At 32.5% G+C, this 23926-nt stretch overlaps 1 protein-coding gene across 2 annotated transcripts in view; it reads right to left on the bottom strand.

Annotated features, from left to right (window-relative positions):
* Positions 1 to 54: 54 nt before the first annotated feature.
* LOC130613693 (putative ATP-dependent RNA helicase TDRD12) overlaps positions 55 to 23926 on the bottom strand; it is a 58387-nt gene continuing 34515 nt past the window's right edge. Inside the window, exons 23-43 of one of the 2 annotated variants that reach the window (XM_057435022.1) lie at positions 23144 to 23273; positions 22906 to 22954; positions 22700 to 22770; positions 22337 to 22483; positions 21936 to 21983; positions 17421 to 17471; positions 17285 to 17346; positions 16251 to 16379; positions 15898 to 15958; positions 15353 to 15417; positions 14681 to 14756; positions 14009 to 14061; positions 13251 to 13376; positions 13066 to 13141; positions 12623 to 12723; positions 3148 to 3369; positions 2197 to 2310; positions 1637 to 1700; positions 1001 to 1099; positions 835 to 913; positions 55 to 461 (exon numbers count right to left, since the gene is read on the bottom strand). In XM_057435022.1, coding sequence (XP_057291005.1) covers positions 274 to 461; positions 835 to 913; positions 1001 to 1099; positions 1637 to 1700; positions 2197 to 2310; positions 3148 to 3369; positions 12623 to 12723; positions 13066 to 13141; positions 13251 to 13376; positions 14009 to 14061; positions 14681 to 14756; positions 15353 to 15417; positions 15898 to 15958; positions 16251 to 16379; positions 17285 to 17346; positions 17421 to 17471; positions 21936 to 21983; positions 22337 to 22483; positions 22700 to 22770; positions 22906 to 22954; positions 23144 to 23273 — 2011 coding nt within the window. In that variant the 3' untranslated portion in view covers positions 55 to 273. The remainder of the gene's footprint in view (positions 462 to 834; positions 914 to 1000; positions 1100 to 1636; positions 1701 to 2196; positions 2311 to 3147; positions 3370 to 12622; positions 12724 to 13065; positions 13142 to 13250; positions 13377 to 14008; positions 14062 to 14680; positions 14757 to 15352; positions 15418 to 15897; positions 15959 to 16250; positions 16380 to 17284; positions 17347 to 17420; positions 17472 to 21935; positions 21984 to 22336; positions 22484 to 22699; positions 22771 to 22905; positions 22955 to 23143; positions 23274 to 23926) is intronic. The other variant, XM_057435023.1, reaches the window with a different exon arrangement.

Genomic DNA, 23926 nt, shown 5'->3' with positions numbered 1-23926 from the left:
TTCGGTAAAATATCATGAAGAATCAGGGCTCCTTCTGTATAACGGAGATAACAATTTTTGTGAGAAATATAAGTTTTTATTTCGTATAAACCAGCGCATTGTAGTAAAAACACGTCTTCAAAACTATATCAACAAAACAAAGCTGTTTGTTTCGTAAAGTTTACTAAATTCTTTGACATATTTTAGTCCTTTCGAATTCCCAACACATCTTAATATACACTTCTCTGCTTGTTAACAGGAAGACGTCAAGTCAACCACTTCAGGAGCAATCATTCACAATTTGAAATAGTCATCTCTTGTTCCTTCTGTATATCCTGCCAAAACATCTTCATCCTCCTCGTCCTCATTTTCATCAGAACTCTCTCCACCGTTGCTGCTACTATCAAGCGTTGCCAAACGAGCTTCACTTAATTTATATGATCGACACGGCGGAGGCTTCGGTAAACCAGGTAAAAATGTTCCTAAAAAAAACATCACGAAAAAGCGTTAATGGAAAATTTAGCACTCGATTTCGCAGGAGTAAACTTTCGCGGATTTGAGATTTCTGTTACCTCACAGAAGTAAATTTTCGCGTTTACGATTTATAAATCAAAATTTGATACTAAATTATTGGACGGCTAAAATTTTTTCGCGAAAATAAACTTTCGCGGATGAGCAAGGCGTATTCTGCGGAAGAAACTTTCAAACAAAATAAGGGTAATTTTCCGCGAAATTATTTTTCCACGAAAGTTTCTTTTCTTGCGCCAAACTTTTTTGAAAGCATCCAACTAAATATTTTAATGTAAATAATAAATTTACAAGAAAACAAAAACATAAAAGTGGAGATGTATCAACCTTCCTCTTCTGTGGTATTTAAATCATGCTCAGGATATTCATCGACCCAACGATCAAAATCAATTCGAATGTAAGGTGACTAATAATACAGTTTAAAAAAAGAATCAATACTTGACACTCGTGGAGAGAAATATGACATTTTCTTCTCAAGCAAAATCAACCAAACCTTTTCTGTGGTTTTCATCAAACGAGGCCATATGTCACCAAGCTTTTCTTTACGTAAGATAAGCAACACTTCCCCTCCTTTCAACAAAACACGGCTTTCCTAAATTTATAGTGTCATACATGAAATGCAGAGAAAATCAATACTAACTTCACCATCAGCACAAATTTAACAAGCTCTTTTTTATAAGAATAGCTTTTTTGTTGTTATAACATAAATTTCCTCACATTTTGGGGATATTCTCAGCATATTCCTAGCACAGTTAAGATTAAAAACACTTTAAATAAAACCTGAGTAAAAAAAAACATTTTACATCATTTATAGGAGAAGCAAAAGATGAGCAAATTCATGGGATATGCTTAACTTTTTGTCTAATTTCATCTTCAATATTTTTACAGAGTATATTCTTTTGAAAAAAGGTGTAATATTTCTCGTATAGACCAATGAATCGTTGCATTAGGAACAACACGTCAACCATACACACCAGTTCTGAAGTTGCATTTATCAAAGTAAGCATAATATAAAACATAAATTTCAGTCAATATAGTTGACTGTCATTATCACTCTGTGATGTATGTATGTTCGTAAGTCTGACAACATGTTCACATTGCGACTGAGGAGTACACAACTAATACCTACTTTTACACAAACTTTATCATATAGTTCAATATCCAACGTATATTTTACCCGATTGAGAACAGTCCTGTAACAAAAGCGAATAATCTCTCTTAAAAGTATACCTACTTAACTGACAAAAACATCATGTATGCTACAGTAGGCAGGAAAATGAGAACGTTTGGAGTTCTTCTAAATAATAGCCAATAGATATTTTATAAGCAGCCAGGTTTTATTATCATTAATTGGCCAACACCTGTCCTGGCACTTGCTTTTTAAGTTGGGAGTATTACGTACGCACCACTACTTGCCGCTCATCTGTCCTCTTCCCCCTGTAAACCCCTGTACGCTTTTGTTCCGACCCTCCCTTTGCGCACGTACTCATAAAGTTTAACACCCTCCTTCACCATCCTATTGTAAATAAACATGTACTCGACGATACTAACGATGCCATTAAGTACCCCAAAGGCTGCACTAAAAGATAAATGGCCCAAAAATAACAACAAGACTTTCGGCTTTTTCGCAAGGCTAATGACAGTTTAGAAAATATAAAAATAAACTGAAAAATTAAGAAAGAGCTTCACCTAAATTTCACTGAGTTTTCTAATATGTCGGTTTTTTCCGACCTCACACCACGAAGTTGAATCGATATTGTCACGGTGTTTCTTCGCTGTGACCAAGCAGTGTTAGGTGCCAGCCTAGAATATGAAACTATCCACCTTTATAAACAAACACAATTTATTGCAATCTACGATTTCGGCTCATCTGCAATAATGATCTACCTTCTTCGGTCAATTTTGTACTAAAAGATTATTAGTGAGCGTATGTACTGGGTTCCCGCAATAATTGAAAGATGATTTAATATTTCTAATGTTGTAACGCACCCCTTTAAAAACCCAAAAGAAATATTTTCATGATTTTTCGGAGTAAAGTTGAGCAAGATAACCCCCTTATTTTGATCCTTTTTTCAAACTAGACTGGTGGCGTAAAAAATTAGACTGGTGAAAAAAAGGCTGACATAAAAACCTAACCAACTTCTAACCTATATATTTGTGTTGTGTTGTTTATAGAAGAGACGCATAAAGAAAAGCGCAACCTAGCTTCTAAAGCCCTCCCAATTTATTAAAAATCTCGGCAGCACTCGACAAATACGTTTTTTTACAAGTCATTTTGTAACGTTTTAATGCAAGGCAAACAAAGGCCTTACAAAGAGGAAAAAAAGATGTCGTGCCGCCATCTGCATGTCATAACTAATTCCACAGTATCTTCATGTGTGGTTTTATTTTGTTGCTTGACCGAACTATTCATATTTTTTCATGGTGGATACAGATGAGGGGTGTTTAAACTCGTAAACTCCAAACACGAGGACCAAGCGTCGGAACTATGTGTTAAAATGTTGAACGAAAGAAAATATTATTTGCTGATTTGCTGTTTTATTTTATGCGTTTTTTAAACCCCCGAGTGTTGCTGATCAAATGAGACGAACAAGATTTACGTCGTCGAGGCAAATTCCGAGGGATGCTACAACTACTTACGTCGTAGTTATGGTATCATCGTCCACACATTCGTTTTCAAGTTTGTGCATCATCTCTCTCTCTTCCATTTGTTTTAATTGTTGGAGTCTGTCGGCAGGAGCTTTTGCGTTTTCTTCACTCTTTATCTTAGTGATGACGTCATTAAAAAGTTTTCTCACAGTCATACTGTAACGAAGTGGCAAGATGGCGCATCTAACATACAAAACATCAAAGATGGCGCATCTAACATACAAAACATCAGTAGTCAGTATTTACTGCAAGCTTTTTATAGGGAATCTCCCATCCTAAAATCATTTGACTTAGATAGGTTTAAATCATTTTTGGATTAATGAATTCAGTATTTATTTTTTTCTTGTCTGACTACCGAAGAGTAAGGACGTGCTTTTAGCGCGATTATTATTATTCAATATTTTACTTGGTTACAAACTTCTGAATATAATATTCTGCTATAAATGTTGGACCAAAAATATATATATTAAAGTTACAATAAATGTATAAAAATTTTCAATAAAATGTTATAATGTTAAAAGGTTAAAAATAAATAAATAAGTTAATATACAGAGTGTCTAGAAAAGTGTAGTTGAAGAAGAAAGAAGCTGAAGAAGCAAGACGTGAAACACTAGAAGTACAGACTATACTATACGAAAAAAGAGGGCGATGCTATTCTTGAAACTGAAAACATGAAGTTAGCTATCACAAAGAAATTTCTGTTGGACAAACTCTCTGAATTTAAACAGCACTTGGCAGAGTTGTTGGCCAATTAGAAAGACGAAATATTATTTAAACTGCAAAATAAAAATTTAATCCTGAAATCAGAAATTATTGAACTTAAATCCGATCTAAGAGATAAATCAAAACGCATTGAGGAAGTCGAAAAAGATATGTTTAACCTGCAGTAATATGAAAGGAGAAACAACTTTGAATTTCGTTGAACACCGGAGAATGTTAAAGATGAGGAGCTCGAGGTAATTGTGATTGCGAGCTGCATTGGTGTAAATATTAAAAAGTTTGTCAGCGACTCCCCAATAAAAGAAGTTCAACAACAAAAAGAACAATTGTGAGATTTGTACATCGCAAAAATTGTGACAATCTTCACAAAAAAAGCACTACTTAAAACCAACGTGAATAAGCTTAAGGAAATCAGTATATCGAATAAAATTTTATCAAACGGAACCTTTGCCCATATAAAGCTTATTGTGGGGTAAATGTAAAAACCTATACAACGAAAAACGTATTAAGCGTTTCTGGATATATAATGGGTTTATATTTATTGTGGTGGATGAAAATGATAGTAAAATCAAAATTGATCACATGAACACTTTGAAAAATATTTTTCCGGATTAGATTTTGATTATAAACACTAGATTTAGTAGTTTTTCAACTGAATGTTTTCGTAGTAATCTGCCGGGCTTTCGCTCTTTTCTTGTATTAATTACAAACTTGGTACATTTTTTTAACTTAGCTTCTGTAAATGGTAGCTCTAGCTACGCATTTCTTAATATTTTATACTTTCAGTTCGACTTTGGTTAGTATGCAAAAACGTAAAAAAGTCGAAAGTTTTTTTTCCTCGCTCAATTTGTGATAAAGAGGTAAGAATTGATGCTATTTACTGTAATTTTTACAATTTATGGGTTCATCATAAATGTAATAAACTTAGAATCCCTGACTTTCAAAAACTTGTTGACTCTCATGATGATGAGATCTGGTCATGTTATAGATGTAATTGCACGCTGTTTCCTATGAATAATGAACCCGCTGAACAAAGTTTTAAAATATTCCTAATACCTATTCCTACGGTGATAATTTTCATGATGATAGTGAGTTTCATATCTTAGATTGCAAGTATTATGACTCTAACTCCTTTAACAACTTCCCTTAAACAGTAATATATCTTTAAGTTTTTTTAACTTCGTTTTGATAGTCTTGAACTTTTCTTGAAGAGTCTTAATTTAATTTTGGTATTATAGCCCTCTCTGAAACACGAATTCTTTCTACTGCTTCCCTTAATCCTTCCTATCAAGGCTATACCGTAAATGATCGATTTAGCCCCCACTCCCGAATAACCCCCCTCCCAAATAACCCCCAACCCATTTTGACAAATAAGCCCCCCCCCCTCCCGAATAAGCCCACATGGGGGCTTATTCGAATTCACAGTAATTTCAATATAGTTCATAGGGACTGAGAAAATACTACTATAAACAATTGATTAAATGGTATTTTTTCGCAGGTTGAGGTATTAATAACACTCGTGCTTATAATATCCAATTCAAAATTAGGGTGTTTTTTTGGAACTTGTCGAACAATATATTTCCGAATATCTTGCTCCCTGTCAAAGCAACATACTTTGTTGGAACGACAAGTCCGACCTCCCTTTTTTCTGTCCAACCATTATATTGAGATCAATTATTCTTTGTTTTTATTATTATATTGTTAGAGAGATATGTTGTGTTTATTAAAATCGTTGTTTTTAGCACACTAGATTTTTGCATAATCTTATAAGCCTCCCTCCCATTTAACCCCCTCCCCCCTTCCCGCATAAGCCCCCTCCCCCAAAACCCATTTTGACAAATAAGCCCCCGGGGGCTTAATCGATCATTTACGGTAACTGTTTTCATACCCCAACAGAAGCTACCCATGGGGGAACTCTTCTTTATATTAAAAATATTTTTAGCTCTTTTAAAAGACCTGACCTCAACGATTCAATGTATTCATCTAAATTACTGGAATCAACTTTTGCAAAAATTATTATGAAAAATCATCCTAATATCATAACTGGTTCAATTTATAGACATCATTCCCTTTCTATATCTGATTTTATTATTCTCTTGGGCCCTTTGTTAGACAAGGTTAACAAAGAAAATAAAATACTTGTTCTTTTGGGTGACTTTAATATTGACCTTATTAATACTAGTAAAAATCCAAATATTGACAGATTTGTTGACACTTTAGGTAATTATATACCTTTTAATTCCTTATATTACGCTGCCAACACGAGTATGTCGAACATCAAAAACTCTGATTGATAACATTTTTATTTCTCCCAATAACATGAAATCTTTTTCTGGTAATTTCACTATTGGCATATCAGACCATCTCGCTCAGTTTACTATTTTACAAAATGAACAATTTCGTCAAGAAAGCATTACGAATGAAAAATTATACAAGGATTGGAAACAGTTTGACAGTATCAATTTTAAACAAATATTTAATTCAACTGACTGGGGAAAGGTGCTAAATCTTAACAATAAAAATCCTAGCCTTGATTCTTTCTTTAATCAGCTGAATGAACTTATAGATTTGTGCACACCCACAAGAAAGTTGTCCAAAAGCACAGGCTAAAAATAATATGAAACCATGGATAACCAACGGAATTAAAAAATCCATACTCAGAAGAGATTCTTTGTTAAAAAAAATTATAAAAACTAAAAGTGAAGTAAATAAGGAGATTTTACGCAGTCAATATAAAATATACAGAAATAAAATTGTTAATAACTTCTATAAAAAGTTCTTTAAAGAAAACATTAAAAACTCTAAAGCCACTTGGAAGGGTATAAATGAAATTATTAATAAATCAAATAAAAATCAACCTAAGATCTTTCTAAATAAATAGAATGATATAATTATAGACCCCCAAGAAATTGCAAATTCATTTAAGAAGTTTTTCAATTCTATTGCCACCAAACTTCAAGCAAAAATACCCAAATTTGGCAATTACGAGGACTCCATCTCAAGGAAGCCCCCAACTAAATCATTTTTTTTAAAGCAGTAACTCCAGATGAAATTCTCAAAACAATCCAATGTTTGAACCAAAATAAAAACAGTGGTAAATTTAGTATTACAAAAGCTATTTTTGTTTCTGTATCATATATACTGTCTCTTATTTTAACAAAAATTATCAATCTTTCTTTTGAAACAGGGATTTTTCCATCGTCCCTTAAATTTAGTAAAGTAATCCCAATTTTTAAAAACAAAGGATCAAACCAAGATGTAAACAATTATCGTTCTATCACTCTACTTTTAAATATAGACAAAATTTTTGAAAAACTTGTTCATAAAAGGCTTACTTCTTTTTAATTAAACATAATATATTTTTTAAAAGACAATTTGGTTTTAGAAGTATGCATTCTACTACTCATGCACTAATTACTTTAACCGAAGATATACGTAGGACACTTGATGATGGGCAGTTTTCTTGTGGTGTGTTCATAGATCTCCAAAAAGCTTACGATACTGTTAGTCATAGTATACTACTTCGAAAGCTGGAACTATAGAGTATAAGGGTATTGCTTATAATTGGTTCAGATCTTACCTTACTGAAAGATCTCAATTCGTAAATTATGGAGGGGATAATTCTATTTTAAGGAAGGTTCTATGTGGTGTACCTCAAAGTTCTGTGTTAGGACCCTTACTCTTTATCATCTACATTAATGATCTTTCTAATGGCATAATTTTTAGTAAAACTACATTATTTGCTGATCATACATGTCTACTTTTTTCAAGTCCAACCCTAAAAAAGATGAACAAATGTGTCAATATTGGTCTCAAGAGGCTCTTAAAATGGTTATGTGCAAATAAAATATCCTTAAGTGTTTCAAAAACTGAGGTTATCCTATTTCGTAATCCTAGTGGAAAAATCAATCTAAAACTTAATGGCAAGCCTTTAAATTTAAGCGAGTCAGTAAGATACCATGGAATTTTATGAGACTGTTTCTTATCCTGGAGTCCTCATATACAAAATTAATCTACTAAACTTCAAAATGCTAATGATATCATCTCCAAACTACGTTTTTTTGTTCCGAAATCTGCTCTTCTTTGTATCTATTATGCTCTTTTTGATTCTTATTTAAGACATGCTTGTCAGGTTTGGGCCCAAAACCCTAATCCCAATACAAACTGAACTTTCCTTCTTCAAAAACAATGTGTAAAGCTTTTGACATATTTTAACGATTTATCAAATTTTAAACAGGCAAAATTCTTCTCTAAGTAATACTTTTGATCTCAGATACTACTTTAATACTCACATAACTAGGGGGGAATCAAATCAAGGGGTTTATTAGCTAAAAGTCACTGTAAAACCTCTAAATATGGTATTAATTCTATTGTTTATCAGTCAGTTGTTCACTGGAATAAGCTGCAGTCTCTGTGTCCTGAACTAGATCATGCTATTCTATCAAAATCTAATCCAACAAAATTGCAAAATAGCATCTTTCTAAGTAGTTACTAATTTATCACAAATGCTTTACTTGTTTTTCATTGGTAGTTATTTATTACATTAATTATCTAGTAAAGACTGGTGGCCTCCTTCAAAATAGTCTGCGACTAATAGGTGTGCCTCCTATCAATTGGTCATTTTTGTAACAAAATGTTTATAATTACTTATTAGTTTTACATTGTACATGTGACTTATTGATAAATAAATATTACTACTACAGGTGCTGAAACATGGGGTGCATTGGTAGAGGATTATCTCCGTCCTCCAAACTCAGCTAACGAATAAAAAATTATTGCAACAGATTTCGATAAAAAGGCACGTTTTCATAAAAGTTTCTTCCAATTTTTAGAATCGCTGTACAGTATTCTCTCCAACTAAAGGACACTCTAAAAGGCGGACACCTCTAATTAGCGGACACTGGTCATACACTGCCGTTTTTTAGTCAAAGTCTCATAAAAAACTTTCCAAAAAGCGGACACTTAATTAGCGGGCACTATAATAAGCGGATAATATTTTTTGCACCAAAGAGCAAATATGGCTTTTTTTTCTCCAATTAGCGAACAGTCTAAAAAAATTAAAAGCGAGCAAAGAAAAATAGACAAAAATGAATAGTTTTTCTAAGGTTTATTTCAAACATTCTACAACTTTTATGTCCATCTTGCTTTTAATCTCGTCAATTTTCTTTATTAACCACTTTATCAGCTTGTCATGGTCATGAAAGCGATAAATAACAGGAACCTCTAAACCATCTTTAATCATTTATCCATTATTTGTTAAAATGTGTTTGAAAGACTTTAAAGATCTGTAAAGATGGAAAGTTTGGTTCGTTATCATTATGTTAATATTATATTATCATTTGTTATTTTTGCTTTGTGATACCAAAATCGGCTTTATTTTATAATTTGCAGCTTAAAATGTAAAACTTTCCAAAAGGCGGACACTTTCAAATCGCGGACACTTTAGTCATACACCGATGGTGTCCGCTAATTGGAGAGTATACTGTACTTTAACTACAAAAAGTTTCACTTGATTGTTCATATGGAAGTTTGCGATTCGAATTTCAAATTTACTTTGGTCGACATTTGGGATACAGGTCAAACAATGATAACGGCACATAGGTAAATTTTTATCATAGCACATCCGTATTTTTCATTTTCAAGTCATATTGTAGAACATTATGTTATTAATGAACTCAGACAGTTTATCCGGATGGTGTGTATACATATTGCCGCACGTAGTGTAGTGGGTTCGTCTGCGGCTCCCAGTTCTGGGGACCGCGGTTCGAATCCAGCTCACTACCAGGCAGTATGTTAGTGATGAACAAAGTAGTTCTTTATTAATATGAATGACAGGGGTGTCAAAAACAGTAGAATGGGAGAAGCTTTCAACGAGGAAAAGTTAATCTACCAAATCATCTAAAACTTAATCAACAAATTAATCAATGCATGACTTATATTAAAAGAACTACAATCGTTCTCTTCGTCCACCCCAGCAGCAGCAAGAAAATTTCCCGTATTTTAAACTTAAAACCAAATTTGACTTTCTGCTGTAGTAATTGTTGACTCTGTACTCCAGAAGCTTTTAAAACCTCGAAAAAATTCTGATTTGAAAATAACATATCTCCTTCTGTTGCAGCAGTACATGTGGTAGGATCCGACACTATTTAAAAAGAAAGAAAAATGTCTATTCAGCATAAAAATATAGAAATAAGTTTTCTGATTGGTTCTTCTTAAATTTCATACGCAAATAATAAAAAAGTTAACCAGAATTTAACTTTCGTTTTGGCACATGAATCTGATTTGCAACATGCGGATAGTGTTGGTTTTCTCATTTGTACGATACGCGAATATTTATTTATAAAACATTTAATATAAATGATAAGAACACCTACATCATCTGCAGAAGAAGACTCGTTCGTTGGTGGTTAAACAAAATATTTAATTCACAAAAATGTGTTTCATTTATTTTACCATAACATTGTACGAAAGTATTAAGTGACTAAGGGTTTTTCTTTGAGGGTATCAAATTTATTTCTCTTGCAAGACAAAAACCTACGCAAAGAAATGTCTCACAGCAAACCTTAAATTTAAGTTGGTCGCCGCATATCTTACACTCCTTCAGAAGTTTGGATTTTTTGAAGTGAAAGCATTAGCTCGAAACATTGTAACATTGTAGAAAGAAACGATTCCCTAATAATAATGATGAGCATGTGAAAGGATTCCTTAATAATAATGATGAGCATGTGAAAGGATTCCCTAATAATAATGATGAGCATGTGAAAGGATTCCCTAATAATAATGATGAGCATGTGAAAGGATTCCCTAATAATATTAATGAGCATGTAAGCAAAAAAAAATTAAAGAAGTGACTAGTAAAAAACAAGGTCACTTTTCTTACTGTTAAAAGTTCGTTTGTAACCAGCGTAACTTTTCCCCATCTCGATTTGTCGTTTAGAAAAAATCACGTTTCAGGCTATGAAACAAATCTGTTTATCCCACAAGTTAAAAAGTAATTATTTTTTTAGTAAGCGCAAAATGAATCTTTGGTAAAAAGTTACAGAATCTGACATGTCGTTTTTAGGCTTTTTTCAACATCATTTCATCTCACCCCTTTTGCTAAAACAATTCCTTAAAATGAAGCGATTTTGTAACTGTGTCTTCAAATATGTTAACATAATACTTTAGCGAAATACGGAAACATAGAAAATTATAGTAGACATCATATCAGTAATGTTTTGCCGCAAGAAGAGGCGAAAATGATGTCAAATTCGAAAAATACGAAAGGTATGCAAGGTAAGAATATTTGTCTCCGGCTAATCAGATCTACGAAAATTTTTTGCAGCCGTAATACGAAAATAAGGAAAAAAAGAGCATTGAAAAGTTGGTTGTGTCGTATTGATTTTAAATCAAAATCTAGTAGCTCTTTTTTAATGAAATTTTGTAGTTTAACGATGAAAGTTTTTTAGGAAAAAAAAGTTAATTAAAAAACATACAGAGCAGTATTTTGACACGTGAAAAAGTCCTCAAATTACAATCGATTTATATTCTGGTCTGCAAATTATGACCACTGTGACGTAAAAAGGAACAAGAACTTTTTCCGGCTTTTAGGTTAAGCATTTCTGCAACAAATATGGTGATATGAGAAAGGTGATTTTACTGGAAACGTTTTAATTTTTATTTCTGTTATTAATCTCGATATCATTATTCAATTTATCATTATTTTTTATTCTTATTCTTGGCTATCGATCTAGCTAAAGTTATTTTAAGTAATAGTCCCTTTTTTTCTTTCCAGTAGTAGTCCCTTTTTTTTCCTGAGAATGCAACAAAATATTTTTCAGAAAATCGAACATTTTTAAAAGCCGGTAAAATACAAGTTAATTCTATACGAAGGAGATTAATATTTGTCACGGAATTTCTATATTTTTGAACAATCCTGATTGGTTTTTAAAAATTCTGACTTAAAAATTCTCAATAATACCTGATATCATAAGATGACTCTGAGTAAGGTATTGTGTTTTGCCAAGGTATATAGGGTTAAAAATGTTTTCTGGTCGTTTTAAACATTTTACAAAAAATTAAATATTGAGTTACTGTAATTATGCTCAGTAACAGCCATTAAATATTTAGTTACTGTAATTATGCTCAGTAACAGCCATTAAATATTTAGTTACTGTAATTATGCTCAGTAACAGCCATTAAATGTTTTACAGCTAGTTGATGACTTTATAATTTCGCATAATTAGTGATTTTTAAAAATATAAAAAGATTCTAAGATAATTTTTAAAGATTTTTTATATGAGCTCAACTCACACAGGTTGAATCGAGCTGTTCAAGAAAAAAATCGAGTGCACTGCTTCAAATGTCACCCATAGCATCAAATTTTTGGTAAGAAAATCTATTTGTTGAAGTTGCAGGTTTATGTTTAGCTCTCCAATTGTGGTTGGTGCATTTAGATTTCTATCGCATAATAATAACTTGCCAATTGCTTCAGCAAATACTTTTTTCCTTAATATTTTTGATTGGTGATACTAATTCACATGAATAAATCGTACTGTGGCCTTAACGCTAGGACTGTCAAAGCCATTCGGCTTTAGGAAACGTGTCAATAGTTTGCTGTAACTAATTGAAGATTCAAAATGGCTAAATAAAATATAAGTAGATGACAAATCAAATAAATTTTTAAATACACCTATAAAAAAGAAAAAAACGTATGCAGAGTATATCTGGATGTTGTGTTGCACAGAAGATTTTAAATTATTCAAACCTTTGTAAATGTTCGTGTGCTTTTATTTTGAAGAGATATTCTTTATTAGTTTCATTGTTGTTAATACACAAAAGTAAACTTTCCAACGTGCTTTTCAACGCCTAAAAATAAATAAATCGTTTATCTTTCGTCCACTTAACGTTGAAAGATACACAAGTTAAAATATAGCGAACACGAAATATGCTTAGCTTCATCCACAGAATAGCCGTCAGCTCGTCTTTGAATGCGGAGGTGGTGGGAATAAAGCTGCATGAAACCATTTTTAAGACACGGAAAACGAGGATTATAATAAAGATAAATATCGAGTTCAGAAGCTTTCATAGAAAACAATCTCATTGCGAGTGAACTGAGCACAGCTTTCTTGAAAGACACTGCACTTAAATTTAGAGGCGTTTGTTTTACATTAGTAGAAAACGTCAACAAGTATGTTATTTTACGCATACCTTCTCATTCAACTGTTTATTTGAAAGTGTTGATAAAATTGAAAGTCCTCCAATATCGCGCATGTGCTCTTGGTTCCTACAAACAATGTCTTCGGTTAGAAAATATTAATTATGACTTTTTCTGCAAAATAGTGAAGAATGAAAAATTACACAAAAACAACAATATAGTAATAAAATGTTTGTACCTTAAACTAAGAAGAAGGCTGTGAAAGGCTTTTGCGCAATACTCCAGTATCACTTCATTTTTGGAATGTTGAAAGATACCACACAACGATTTTAGACCGTCTTCTTGACGAAATGAAGCACGGTTCCTAGAAGCAACTCAACCGTTACAACCAAGATCTCTGCAATACTTCAAATAAAAAATCTGTGTTTTAGATATTGAAGAATGATGTTATGAACCCTAGTGTAAGTGAGTGCAAGGCGAGACTTTGCAACACCAGAATTATGACGTTTAACACAGTGATCATCATAAACGGGTGATTAATTTTGAAAACTTTTCCCAATCTGCAGCAGAACATCCTGAAGACTGGTGTAACTCACGGTTGTAAGCAAGTGGGTTATAATTTTTTTGTTTCTCTCATATTTCCTGTGACATTTTACAGCAACAGCTATTGCGAAACGAGCCACAAAATCTGAGTCATGTTATATTGCAAAAGAAAATACACAACAAAGTTTTAACTGAACGTTTTGACAGAGACATATTCTAGCGATGTAAATTAAAAAAAGAAATAAGCGAGGGAGTTTGCCAGTTTCCAATGATCCTTCCTTTATTTGGATCGCTTGTACATATCTCAAGTGTCAAGGTTCAAAAAGTTGAGAAAAATGCTTTATTAAAACTTAAAGTGAACTTCACTCAGTGCCACGATGCTTTTAAAATATGGCTTTCATAAAAAACATGGTAGTACAACATTTATAGCAAGAAAAGAGACAATGTACTTACGATTCGTTATCATAACAAAACATTGCTATGGCTTCCAGACTAGTTTTCAGTAGCTATAAATAGAATGTCTTAAATGAAGTTTGAGAAACAACAATAGCGAAAATTATGTTACAAAAACATCACCAAAAATTAGGGTTTAAGTCTAAAATTGGGTCACAGTCCTTACATTCATCCTCTGAACACTTTTCCCTCACTTAGCAGCCTCCTTTTCTCAGTTGAGTTTTTTTAGAAGTAACATAATTGCTTTTGTTACGGGATACTACAAGAATGTTCAAATTGGTAGACTGCAAGGTCGCTACTTTTGCACACACGTAGGTCATCCGGACAGTGTTTAAAATATGCTAGTTGCATTCTCTAGCACACCAGCGCCACCACCCGAAATAATCCACGTCAGTGTCCGTTAAGGCCCAGAAAATGGAAAATGGCCATGCTGACATCAGCAACAATTAGCACATTTCAAGAGTTTGGATTTACCAAATAAAAGATCGAAATAACTTCTGAACATTTACAAATTTAAAAGGCGTGAATCTAATCCGGAAATAGCCTACACATTTACTTTAGCTGTTTTGTCTCAACATATTGTGGCCAAGATTGTAGAAGAAAATGGTCACGGTTACTTCCCTTCAAAAAAGGTTGCATTAGTAACTTTAATTCTTTACAATGTCCTCTTACCTCAACATCACATTCAGAATGTAGAAATGGGCATAACGTTTTCATTAATCCCAAATTATGTAGCACGTGATGATACCTAAGAAGATAAACACTTAAACAATAAATAAATCAATAGCAATTTAAGTAAACATACACAAATTGCCACAAATTAAAATTAACTTCTTATTTTCGATAGTGTTGTTTGGTTGAGAAAATAAGAATACGATGCAGAAAAGGTTACACCTTAATAAATATGTGTAAACAGATAATTCATTATAAATCCTTCGCAAGGCGAGTCTAAAAAAATTTGAAAAAGGACACTTATGCATCATAATGTAAAAAGGATTAAATTTTTTGATGGTAATTGTTTTTTGGTATAATGCTTGAAATTTATTTACAAAAGAATAATGTTTTCTAATGACCTCTTTAAAACAAACAAAGTGATTTTAGGGTATACATAAATCTTAGATAAATCTCTTCTCACACGCAAAATCAGAAAGTTTATAGAGTTTATCCTTGATAGAAGAGGAGTATAAATTTTGCACGAAATAAAGATGCTCGTTTTCCTTTACACCCGCCAGAAATTTTAACAGAATATATGTTTGAGAGGACATCCTTAGAATGACAGCTAGACATCTTTTTTCGTTAATTTTTAACAAAAAATTACAGTCATAATAGAAAACAGATCTATACCATGGATCACTGGCACAAATCATCAAAGTCGAAACTATACTTTCTTTCAAATGATCTGAAAATGCCTAAATAGAATAGAAATTTGAAATAAAATTTAATGAACTGAAATTGTGAGAAAGGCGATATTCTGTAACATTGAGGTCAACTTTCGAAGCCTGTGTGGAGAGATCACAGGGTGGCCACAAATTTTACGAGAATTTAGCAGGCTTATGCGTCAAATTAGGAGAAAACATTAAAAATATACAAAAATGATTTCATTTTTCAGCAATTCCAAATTTTAGGAGGAAATAAAGAATTACTTATAATTAAGCCTTTTCTTTTTCGAATGTTAGAGAAGTTGTTCAATGTGGTGCAATTACATAGTTGTAAATAGAACTCATTAGTACTGCTGCAAAATAAACATATGCTCAATTTTTTGTCACGCAAAACGTAATAACAAATCAAGGTTATTTAGGAGATTCTATGCGATGTGGTCACCTTTGATGAGTATAAATTTACATTTTGGTTAGTTATTACTCGCTACAGCAAAATTCATCACTACGTACCTTTTCCAACATATCACACAATACTTTTAACATGTCCTGATCTGAAACCACTTCCCGACATCTAAAACCAACAAAATGACCACAGTGAGACAGATTATGCATGTTAGTATTTCTCCCATTGCAAAAATGGTGAATAAGGACAGCCAAGGTTCAAAATTTCACACTTAAAATACAAATACGGGTATAAATAACTTTTTTTCAATCTCTCCACTGACTTTTTTCTAATAAGAAGTTTGACAATTCTTCTTGATTTACTGTCTGAGTTGTTACCTGAAGGTGATTTCAAAAGTTTGTATAGGTGTAACAACTTCTAACGACAGTGTTCAATTGACATATTTTGTGTAGCTACATACCTGATGTGTTTCGTGTAAACGTGTTGTAGACATTGTAATAACACTTCTTGCACCTCACATTGTTTACACAGCGCTAAAAGACTACAAAGAGATTGCACAGCTCCGTTCTCGATTAACAAATCGCAATCTCTACAAGAAAAATTTTATTAAAATAAGGTAAACATTACAACACTAAAAAAATTATCATTAATCGACATAATTTAATTTAGTACATCTTTTTAGTCTGCATATATTTCAAATATTCGTAATTAAGTTTTGAATCTCTTTAATAATAGCCGTATTCCGTCTGTCTGTCTCTGCGCGGACCCCCGCTGAGTTAGAAAATGATGTTACGGAAACACGAATATCAAATGCGATATATTTTTATTCCCTTTGTTGCGACGAGTAAACTGGAAGGACGGGCGAACCCGTGGATTTTTCCACGGGCTAACGACTAGTCTCTTTAATAATAGCCGTGTTTTGCCTGTCTGTCCGAGAGAAAATAAATGTGTAGTGGGCACACAAAATAGCGTGTAGTTTAAGGACGGGCAACCCCTTGAATATTTCAACAAAATGTGACATATAAAGGACAGGATTTATCCACGTGTTAACAACTAGTAAATATATAATCTTGGAAAAAATGTCATTACTCCAGTTCAACACTTTAAATGTCAATAAAAACATATAAAATATATGCGATATAAACTTCTGTCCAAAAGAGATGCCAAATTGAGTGTTTTTTGAATATTTGGCTTCCAAAACTCTTATGTGTGCTAATTTGTAGGGTATGCTATTGGTAGGGGTTCAGTAAATTTATTATGACAATGCAATCTCTCAACGAAATTTTATAATTTGAGTAAATGGGAAGCGACGCAATCTTTAATGACAGAAGCATTTAAAAAATTATAAAATGTCAAGAGAACTGATAACAAGCCAAAAAAAACAAAAAAACTTATACAAATAATATAAAAAGCAATGTCTCATTATCAAAAGAAACACCTCCAATTAGTATTGCACATTTTCTAACAAGTTACAGTGCAAATTGCAATACTTACTGAGGCGAATCAAACAAAATAGACTGTAGTTCACGAGCTTTTTCAATCTTTGTCTGTAAATCCTTCAAAAAAAATATGAAGCTAAAAGCTAAACATAAGTTGTGAAAAAAACACATTTAAAAACGAAAAAAAATACCTGCACTAAATGTATCTCTACGCAAAGATCTGGAGATTTGTCGATTTCATTCTATAAAACAAGTCATTGTGACATTACAATATGAAAGCAGAAGAAAACGCAATCAAATTGAGAAGACTTGATGGTTATTTAAAACATGGTAAATACGATATGAAGCAAAAATAATAAAAAAAATTTCATTACTTAAGTGATTTTTGCAGGGTTTATTTACTGACACGTTTAGTTGAGAATTATCCTTTTCCTGATGAGCTATTTAGGCCCCTCAATAAGGGGAAGGGGGGGGGGGGGAGGGGGGCTAATTTGCCCACCATTCAAGTTGCTGTCCAAGAGGCATGAAACTTAACTTGAAACTTAGTGTTACCCTGCCCTTAAGTAGCAACTTGGTCAAAAAAGTTGCTGATGTCAGGATTTGTACTAAGGACAAATTTGCTATGGCAACATTTTGCACATTTTCTGCATTTTGAAAAATGGAACCTAAATAAAATTTAATCCAATGAAAAGACATTTTAACTTTTTTATATTCATCCCATACCTTTAATCACAATAAGAACATCGATGCCATTGCCATCCATATTATTTTAATACTAGTCTATAAGGCCCGCGGAAATATCCACTTAGGCAGAAGTATAATAGAAAAAAAATAGGTTGTTTTAGGTTTTTTGCTTACATTAGCATTGCATGAACAACGAAAAGTTCGCAAAATATCTTTATCTGTTACTTGTTATTTGCAGAGCTTGGAACGCTGATGAGAAAAATGTATAGTATCATGTGTTATTGACCAACGGTTAAGTAGATATAACCTGTCAAAACCTTAAAAAAATTTTTTAGAAATTTGTATACCTGTTGCCTTCATCGTATAGATCTTGAAACGCTGATCAAGAAAATCATGTACTTTTGATAAACGGTTGCAGAGATATTAGGGTTTGAAGTTTTTTGATGACGTCATCAACCCGTCCATTCTGAAATGGATTTGGGGACGCAGGTTTGGGAAATTTACCCAAATTGATCCTAGGTGGTCCCTAGTTACCTACGCGGTGAAAAACCATTGACGTCACCACCTCGTTGCCAAATTATTTGGCCTCAAAGTTTTAAATGCACTGTAATGGCTTCCTTAATTTAATATACTATCCTTTGACGTTAATATTATTTTAACGTTAAAATTTTGGTAAATTACAGAACAATTTTATGGGCAATGTTTTACAGACTTTATCAAAGAAAATGTTGAAGAATATAATCCACTTTGCAAAAGTCACAGACAGACAAAACTGGCGTATTATTATAAAGACTAGTCAATAAGGCCCGTGGAAAAATCCACTGAGACAGGATAAAAAAAAAAAGAAGCGTCATTTGAATTTGATGACGTCTGCAATCCATCCACAAAAAAATTAGAACCTTGTTTCCACGTTGCCTCCATTGTATAGATCTTAAAATGCTGATCAAGAAAAAGTATAGGATTGTGTACTTTTGACAAACGGTTGCAGAGATATTAGGGTTTGAAGGTTTTTTGATGACGTCATCAACCCGTCCATTCTGAAACGGATTCAAGGACCTAGGTTTGGGAAACTTACCCAGATTGGTCCCAGATGGTCCCTAGTTACCTACGCGGTGAAAAATCATTGACGTCACCACCTCGTTTCCAAGTTATTTGGCCTCAAAGTTTTAGGTACACTCTAATGGGTTCATTAATTTAATATAGAATATTGACGTTAAAGTAGTGTTATTGACGACGCGCCGTAACGTCAGAAAATTTAACATATTAGACATAAGTTTTTTGGCGACATCAAAGGAAAATGACGATATTCACTTTGCCTGTTACGGACAGACATAACCTCTGTATTATTATAAGAGATTTTACAGTATAGCCGATATTATAATAAGTTAGAATAATACCTTTGAAAAATTTAGTCATGAAGAACAATGACAGTGCATTTTCGGCGAAATTAACAACGTGCTGATGATATACTAAATCAAAAATGAAGCTTTTCAAATTGATAAAACGCCGATCGGATTTTCAAAAATCAATGGATCAGTTTTTTTAGATTTGTTTTTTAGGATTTTCCCAGATTTTTTTAACAAAACTGGATTTTACAATTTACTTTTTAAAAATCATACAGACATCTTTCCCGAATTTAATTTTCAATTACACCATCGTCATAAAAACGAAGCACTTTTTAGTAAACTTTATAAACATTGTTTTTTAAAAGACGAAAATATATTTTGGGTCCATCTGTTTTAAAAATACAGACAAAGCACTAGACGATGGAGACGAGTTAATAAAACAAGGGAAAACACGCCTGAAAATATTTACACCTTTTTTAAACGAACGAATTATTTTTTTGGCTGAGTAGGCTTTTAAGCTAGGTGTCCACTGAATAAATCCACGCTGTTGAAAATGATGATCGCAAAAAAACAATCCTTTTTTAGCGGACAAACTTTTCGTCAAATTCTGTTGCATAATTTTTGCAATAGAAAATGAATTTTTTTTTATCTAATAAATTAATTCGTTGCAAAAAACGCTAACATAAAAAAGCTGAGACAAACAGTTTAAAATTTAAATGGATCTTTAATTTGAGAGATAACTCTCCGTATTTATGAAAAAAGTCATGATGATAATAGACAAAAAGAAAGTTCAGAGAAGTTAAGCTAGGTGGCTTCATTTGCAATATTACTGTTAATACATGAAAAGCAATGTTTTACAACTGGATCTGACATATGATATTTGTTTTCTCAGCCGATGTGTATCATGGCCTTTTTTATTGGGTAATTAACATAAGAGTTTATTTCAGGCTAGAAACGCTCAATTGTACAATTTTCCGTGGAAGCTGTTTGTCGGCAGGGCAGTGTCTGTTAAGAAAATCTGTAATATTACAGCTACTTCTATACAAAGATATAAAGACAAATCTCAGTGCCATGGTTAACTTGCAATTGGTCTTACAAACGTGCAGGCCTAAAAACAAACTCGTAGGTCATTATCGAACTCTTTACTTGCATCAATGCATACACAACAAGAATTGTTGAACAATCATTGATTAGGGCAACATAAGTACATTCAAACCTTTGACCGATTTTTTCGTTTTGGTCCATATGTACTTTATATCAGAAAAATATGGTGCATAGTAGGGAATCGGATTTGTTCTTTCAATTAAATCTCTTGTTCTAGCCTAAAAAGGACTTGGTGCAACCTGTCTCAATGCATATTACAGATATGCGATACATTGCATATCTGTAAGTGTGGCCATAACCTGCTACAAATGTACCAAAAAGTTCATTCAGCTCATAGTCTGTTATTCTTATTAGATTGTGCCTTTGACAAGATCCTTTGACACCTCTCAAGGATATTGCTCCAGTATTAGAATATAAACTTTTGAGCTGAAGTGCAATGTTTGCATGAAAATAACCCTTTGGTACTAGATCCCGTATAAAATCTACTACCAGCGTTTTAATATAGTGACATTGAACGAGTTTTTACTGGAACGAGTTTGTACTGGACAAGTGAGCTCACTATTAAAACTCCTTAAAACGATGAAATAATGATAAAACTTAAGAGTTGTTTTGAGTTACAAACAGCAAAAAAAAGTTGAGTTTGAGTTTAATAATAGCAAACAAGAAGCCCTGTGGTTTAAAGATTTCCGCCATTAGCAATAATCTGAAAAAGTACTGAACTTTGAAGAGGACTGGGGGAACAAAATCATTGTATATTCTAAAATTCATTTCTCTATAGGAACAATTTTAAAAGAAAAATAATAATCCTGAAAATTTATCTATTTTCTCTTTTTCTCTGAAAAACAGCTTGGAAAATATCTTTAAAGGTGGCAGCAAATTTTTTTTCACATAATCAGTTACGAAAGTTTATTTTCAGACTACATATTCTTATTTTTTTCTTTTATGACACATTGTCAAGATTTTATAGCTATAAATCTTTCACCAAAAATATTCAGCCTCAACAATTCCTCTAAATTAAAATTCATGAATAATTAGCTTTAGTCTAAGTGCTTGCAAAATTGTACAGAGGGAAATGACGTTAATAACAAAGATGGCGCATTATAAGGCGATCTTCATTATGCTACACTGCACAAGCTTTAACTTTCAATTATAAGCTTTAAAATAAAGTAATGTTCATTGGATAATAAAACAATTTGTTGCACTGTTGGATTCTTATTGGCTTAAAACTCAATTTAGCCTCGTTCTCAGAAAAAAATCTGTCAAAACGAGGATTTAATCTTTATCCTGGATAAGTTTTAGGCGTCCGGGCTCTGGGCTGTCTCTATCTATCTATCTCTCTATCTCTCTCTCTATCTTCCCAGGCGATATTAAAGATTCCGCCTTCGCCGGCGGAAATCAAAAAGTTCGAGTTTCAGTTACAAATAGCAAAAAAGTTGAGTTTCAGTTACAAATAGCAAAAAAGTTGGAGTTTGTATAAATAATTAAGATTTGTGATAAAATAAAAAAATCTTTCGGTTGGTAGTCTGATTAAACAAAATCATTGTTGATAAAAACAAAAATGTAAAGTCTTACCCCATATACTCTTGTGTCTTTATTTACAGATGCATGTGGAAATATTTCCTAAAAATATTATTTTTCTAGATATGAAATGAAATAATATGGCATGGTAAGAAAACACTGTCCTCATAAAAAGCAGTAAAAGTTTTATACAGGCAGTATATTCATAGTTTTATTAAACTATGGATATAATAGATATGTTACCATTCAACGATATGGCTTTGCGACAACAACATAGGTTTAAATACCTACATTGCATAAAAATACCTATATTGCATGAGAATGAGCACCTTGCTATTTTCAATTTACATTAAAATTTATAAAACAAAGTGAATCATAAATCTATTTTGAACACTTTATGAACTTTTTATATATAGAAATAATTTGTAGGAGATCACAAGAAAAATTCTCAGTACCTGTAAACATTGTAAGGATCCATGTGCAACACCCATGTAAACCAGTTCATGTGATATGTTTTTATTTTGTTCCCCCGTTGTATCACAAAGCTCAATTTCATAACTCACAGTGTCACAAACATATGATGATGCGGTGGTCTTTAAAACCTGCACAGAAGAAGCCAAACAAAACTCTTATCAAAGTTAAAAATTTAATGAATTTAATGTAGAAAAATTTCAAAATAAATGCATGCCTTTTTCTGTCTGTGATCTACCAAACAATGTTACGAAACTACAGTTGCCACAGGAAGTAAGATAGTTAATTATAATTATTATTACTCAATTGTCCAAATTAATTTATATTGCTCAGTTATGTACACATACCTTTACATACAACAATTTATCTTCGACTAAATCCCATAATGCATCTCCATCTTCTTTATTCCATTCTCCGCCTGTCACGAGCATAAACATTTTAAAAAACACATACACAGAATGGTATTAACAATCGTTACTTTTCTTACTCAACCCAAAATAAAAAATACACAGAAGCTGCTTTGCAGAAAACAATTTGTTGCTAATGAACTTACTTATTGGTGTGATGTTGTTGAATGAGCACTGTATAGCTTGAAAAGGTAGCTAAAAGAACAGAAGCGAAAGTAACATTTCAATAAGAATTCATGCCGGCTTTGCTGATCAAACCAACAGGGAAGTTCAACAAACATAAGTCTTCAAGGTTTCTTGGCTATTGGGATCGGACAGAGAGGCATCTTTTAAATCTTTAAAAATATAGAAAATATAGCAATGTGTTCATTGAGAAGAACTCACTGTTAATATGTCACTCGATGCTGGGTAAACTTTACTTTTGCTGATCCATTGACGATCACCATGATCAACAAAAAATATATCATATTTCAATTGATCACCACTGACTCCCAGAACTTTCGCTCTGTACCACCTATAAGTATCATATAAAAAATTGAAATGGTGCTGCTTCATTCATCATTACCATATTGCCTGGTAGTGAGTAGAATTCCATTCACTGCTGTAAACTTTAATCTACGAACTATATAAATATTTATATGATTGCACGATTTTTACTCTTTTTCAATGTTCTCTATTCATGATCATAGTTTGAAACTTACGCTACAACAAATTTTAGGTGCAACACTTAAGCGCTGGGAACAAAGTGCAATTTTCTCATGCGCATGAAATGCGATTTTGTTGCATTGCAGGCAGGAACAAAATTGCATCTTGGTGCCAGGTATATTTCTATCTTTTTCTAATGCAATGTGGAAATATGACAAGAGAAATTGTTGCACAAAAGCAAATTATTTGATTTTATGCAACAGTTTATTTAAATTTTAAATGCTGCAACATGACGCATAGGCTGAAGCATTCTTTCTTGATGCACTATTTTAAATAATCTATCAAAACCAAACTATTTATAGAATTTTATACAGAATATAAAGAAACAAACAAAAATCAGGCAACTGTAGAGGGAAACACAAGTTGAAATTGTGTAAATTTTGTAAAAATCTGAATATTTTTACTAATGTTAGGATTGTGAAAAAAATTACACATATTTTTCGTAAATTAATGAGCAGATTG

This window comes from Hydractinia symbiolongicarpus, chromosome 11, assembly GCF_029227915.1.
Source record: "Hydractinia symbiolongicarpus strain clone_291-10 chromosome 11, HSymV2.1, whole genome shotgun sequence".
Lineage (NCBI taxonomy): Eukaryota > Metazoa > Cnidaria > Hydrozoa > Anthoathecata > Hydractiniidae > Hydractinia > Hydractinia symbiolongicarpus.
The sequence above is the reverse complement of the archived record's forward strand: the minus strand, read 5'-3'. Positions and strand labels throughout refer to the sequence as shown.